The 4,866-nt window shown below is 44.1% G+C and overlaps 1 protein-coding gene across 1 annotated transcript in view; it reads left to right on the top strand.

Moving 5' to 3' along the window:
- The window catches only part of smtla (somatolactin alpha), a 37,546-nt gene extending 33,300 nt beyond the window's left edge, over positions 1 to 4,246 (top strand). Inside the window, 2 exon segments of the mRNA XM_063204589.1 lie at positions 1,211 to 1,390; positions 4,052 to 4,246. Coding sequence (XP_063060659.1) covers positions 1,211 to 1,390; positions 4,052 to 4,246 — 375 coding nt within the window.
- The last annotated feature ends 620 nt before the right edge of the window (positions 4,247 to 4,866 follow it).

Raw genomic sequence — 4,866 nt, 5'->3', positions numbered from 1 at the left:
CTCTCTCTCTCTCTCTCTCTCTCTCTCTTGCTCTCTCTCTCACTCTGCATCTGACTCTCTTGTGCACCCGTTCTCTCCTCTCTCTCTCACAGATTCCCTTCTCTCTCTCTCCATCTCTCTCTCTCGCTCTCTCTCTCTCTTCATCCCTCCCTCCTTCCTCTCTCTCAATCCCCCTCCTCATCTCTCCATCTCTCCCTCCCTCCATCTTCTTTCTCTCAGCTCTCTCTAACTTTCTCTACACTCTTTATGCTGAGACAGGCCCTATGTGCTCTCTTCAGCTTTGTTTGTTTAACCTTACAGTTTACCTTTGTAAATGGCTTCAGCAAAATCAGCACTTTGGTCAGCGGCACCGCAGTGATGGTCCGGGCAGCCCCTAATATAACAAGGACTCACCTCCTCCTCCTCCTCCTCCTCCACCATGGCGGGTGACTGAAAAAAATCATTCAAAGCTGTAAAACAAGTGCCATAAATGGCCGATAGATTGAGAGCATCAGCCCCCACAGCGCTCTGCCTTATTTTTTTCCCCTCCCTCTCTCTCTCTCTCTCTCTCTCTCTCTATCTCTCTGCTTTTTTTATTTTGGATTTATTTATATATTTCTTTAAAGAGCCCCCTTAATTTATGAGGGGGTATAGCTCAAACTATTATGGGATGTCCAATCCCATAACAGCCCTGGCTGCACTGGCACTGCGTGTGTGTGTGCGACCGCTGCTGTGTCCTCTGGGGCGCTATAACAAGGTGCAGTGATGCCTGTCATCCTCATCCTCATCCTCATCCTCATCCTCCTCATCCTCATCCTCATCATCCTCCTCCTCCTCATCCTCATCCTCATCCTCCTCCTCATCCTCATTATCCTCCTCCTCCTCATCTTCCTCATCCTCATCATCCCCATCCTCATCATCCTCATCCTCATCTTCCTCATCATTCAGACAGACAGACACACACACACACACACACACACACATACACACGCATGCACTAATGCATCTTGACACACGCACACACATACACACAAACACACGCACATACACACACACACACACACACACACACACACACACACACACACACACACACACACACACACACACACACACACACACACACACACACACACACACACACACACACACACACACACACACACACACACACACACACACACACACACACACACACACCAACCAATTCTCTCCCTCATCCTCCCCTCAGGACCAGTGGCTGCTGACATCCGTGTTAGTGCTGGTGCAGTCGTGGGTGGAGCCCTATCTCTACCTCCAGACCACCCTGAACGTCTACGACAACGCCCCCAACACCCTGCTCAACAAGACCAAGTGGGTGTCCGACAAGCTGCTCAGCCTGGAACAGGGCCTACTGGTTCTCATGCGAAAGGTACGAGTAGGCCTTTGTATGTCTGTCTGCCCGTCTGTCTGAGCTGTCTGTGTCTGCCTGTGTCTGTCTCTCTGTCTGTCTGTCTTTCTGAGCTGTCTGTGTTTCTGTCTGTGTGGTGGACATTCAGTTGGTTTGTCTGCCTGTCTGTCTGTCTATCTGTGACAGATAGGCCTTTGAATGTCTGTCTGTCGGTCTGTCTGTCTGTCGGTCTGTCAGTCTGTCTGTCTGTCGGTCTGTCTGTCGGTCTGTCTGTCGCTCTGACTCTCACTCCACCCCTACTCTCTCTCTCTTAAGGGAACAAGGGAACTATTTGGTGTGTGAATATGTTTGTTTTTTTCTTTTCCATACAATATGTACTGTCGGCCTACCTCTATATACCTGTATCCTATCCAGCACCCATGTTAATTATTTTGAGATGTGTGTGCACGACACATTGTTTATTTCTCCATATGTCTGTTTCTCTCTCTGCAGATATATAAGGTATAATTAGCAAGTCATCATGCTTTGTAGTGCATACTGTATGCACTGTAGGCAGCTGTGTCGTACAGGGGGGTAAAGTGTGACTGAGTCACCAGGGCCCCTTGTGTGTAGGGGGCCCACACAGTGCCTGATGTAAATATGTGCCTGGGGGGTCCATTGCAGCTGATTGTACGTAGGGCCCACAATTTGTTGCTACTGTGCGCCCCTGACTGTTGGTGTGTGTGTGTGTGTGTGTGTGTGTGTGGGTGTGTTTGCATGTGTGTCAGGTTTGCGTCTGCACTAGTTTTACATTTTACAGTACTGTATGAGTATAAATATAGTCCTACTGGAGCCGGCATAACATGTCACTTCTCCAGAGTGATTCTCAGCGACGAAAGGAACAATCCCCCTGAGCCAGTAATAACACTGTATGTATTTTTATTATGGGTTATATACAGGTTTCATCGTGTGTGTGTGTGTGTGTGTGTGTGTGTGTGTGTGTGTGTGTGTGTGTGTGTGTGTGTGTGTGTGTGTGTGTGTGTGTGTGTGTGTGTGTGTGTGTGTGTGTGTGTGTGTGTGTGTGTGTGTGTGTGTGTGTGTGTGTGTGTGTGTGTGTGTGTGTGTCGTGTGTGCTGTGTCTCTGTGTGTGGTAAATTAGGTGTTTTTCACTTGCCTGTTTTCTGTTTTGAATTAATACATGAAGCATTTTTTTTATGTTGTGTCACAATTGCTACTGCTACTCTGCTATTTCCCGTTGGGGATTAATTAGGTAATCTGTCCTTTCTATCTATCAGTCCACCTCCCCCCACCCCTCTCTCCCTCTTTCTCTCTCTCCCTTTCTTTTCTCTCTCCCCCCTTGCCTGTGCACCTGGTATTTTCCGTTAAATGTCAAAAGGTAAACAAAACGTGATATGCAAATAAACTGTTTGCTTCTAACTCAAATAATAACTTAGCAAACCCCGGTGTTCATCAGGCTGAGAGCATTGTTGCAGACTGATGTTCCCGCCACCTGTTATAAAAGTGTTGCTGTAGACAAAATATAAATCAGCCTGCCCTCCCCCTGGACCTTAAGGGCAGCACAAGACGTGACGAGACACACACAAAAAACTTTTGCTTCTCTTTCTGTTGTGTTGTTTCTATTTTTCCTTTTTCCTCCACCTGCTCTTGTTGTGTTCCATATTTTGAAACTGGCCAAAGTTTCAGCAGAAGACGTGAAGAGATGCAAAAAAGATTCATTTTCTCTCTCTCTCTCTTTCTCTTCCCCTCTCTCTCTCTCTCTGTCTGTCTCTCTCTCTCTTCTCTCTCTCTCTCTCTCCCCCCTCTCTCTATATATATATTGTAAATTTTCTCCTCCTCCTCCTGCTTCTCCTCCTCCTCCTCCTCTTCGTACTCGTGTTGCTGTGTTATTTGTCCAATTTGTCCAAATTGCTCACAGTACAAAAAAACAGCTGAGTTAATTAACCACAATTTAACTATTTTGGCCTCATAATGCTCTCCAAGTGTTGACTTAACCCTCTGGTTGTGTTAGAAACATGGTTACGTTCATGGTGTTAACGGTCAAAATTGAACGCCTACACAAAAAAGGTAATAATACACTGATTAAAAATCTGATTTGCATATTTTGTGATTAATACCTTTTAGACATCCTTTTGAAACATTTGTGCATTGTTTTAGTGATTTAGTGATTTATTCTGCTTTGTTTTAGTGATTTGTAGGCTTTTTTTCTTATCATGCACCAATTCGTTTTATTAACCCTCTGGAGTCTATAGGGCCTCTCAGATGCTTTCAGGCCGTTTGGAACACCTTTACTTTTTTAAAGTATTTCAACTAACTGTAAACATCTATACTAATGTGGCACATGGTTGTATTCTGAAAGCTTAACAAAAAAGAATATGAGGGTAAAGTGAATGTAATATAAACTGTATATAACTTTGGGAGATGTAAATAATGGTCCGGTCATTTTTGACCGAAGCACCTGTAACAAGTTGGTGTATCTTCCACAATTCTTTAGGAATTTAATTATATTTCATTTTGACCATTTGAATAGGTAAGCTGGAGGATATCATGAAGCGTCATTTGTGTATGATGAAAAATGGAGAAGTTATTTAAGAATGAAGTTTCAAAACGGTCATTTTTGACCGTAACACAACCAGAGGGTTAACGCTGCATGTTTGCACTGTATGCTGGCCTTGTTATTTCCAGATGTTTAATGAGGGCGTCCTGGTGCCGTACGAGCCGAGCCTGGTCCAGTCAGAGCTGCCGCTCGACATGCTGGAGTCCATCCTGCGCGACTACAACCTGCTCACCTGCTTCAAGAAGGACGCCCACAAGATCGAGACCTTCCTCAAGCTCCTCAAGTGCCGCCAGAGCGACAAGCAGACTTGCCTGGTCTACTAAGCACCGAGGCTTCATGGATATATAGCCAAGTTTATTTATATAGCGCATTTCATACTGTTCGGCAACACAAAAATATGTTTAAAAATCACACTCAAATAGCAATAATAAAAATCATATAGAACTCTAGATGTTGTGTAATGTTCACCTTGAATCTGATCTCAATTTTATCATTGCCATCTTTGTTCAGGGGTAATGCTGATTGAATGAACTTACATTGGCAACAGTACATTGTCCTACAGATCAAGTCAAATGAAGTCAAGTCAGATGTACTTCATTGTCAAAAATCCATGTAACAAAATTAGCACATAAGTTTGAAATTGCGTTTGACCAGTCACATGGCAGTAAAATAGCATATTTGCTAACAATGTGAAAAACACAACAACCCTGTACCAAGTCAGCACTACCCGAGGCTTGCCATGCCTAAAGACTGAACGTGTAGAGAGTTACTTGTGCACAATCCCTGGTGCTGAACAAAAAAATGTACGTATTTTTTGGAAAAAAGGTTCGCACACTCCTTTGGATTTTTTTCATCTTTAAGTTATTTTTTTCTTCTTTTTATTAATTCATTCAATAGCAAGCATGATGACGTCTCGACCTCTCGGTCTTCCTCAGATTCACCT

The sequence above is a fragment of the Engraulis encrasicolus genome, chromosome 8, assembly GCF_034702125.1.
Source record: "Engraulis encrasicolus isolate BLACKSEA-1 chromosome 8, IST_EnEncr_1.0, whole genome shotgun sequence".
In the NCBI taxonomy this organism is placed as follows: domain Eukaryota; kingdom Metazoa; phylum Chordata; class Actinopteri; order Clupeiformes; family Engraulidae; genus Engraulis; species Engraulis encrasicolus.
Note: the sequence above shows the minus strand (reverse complement) of the source record. Positions and strands in the feature narration are given on the sequence as shown.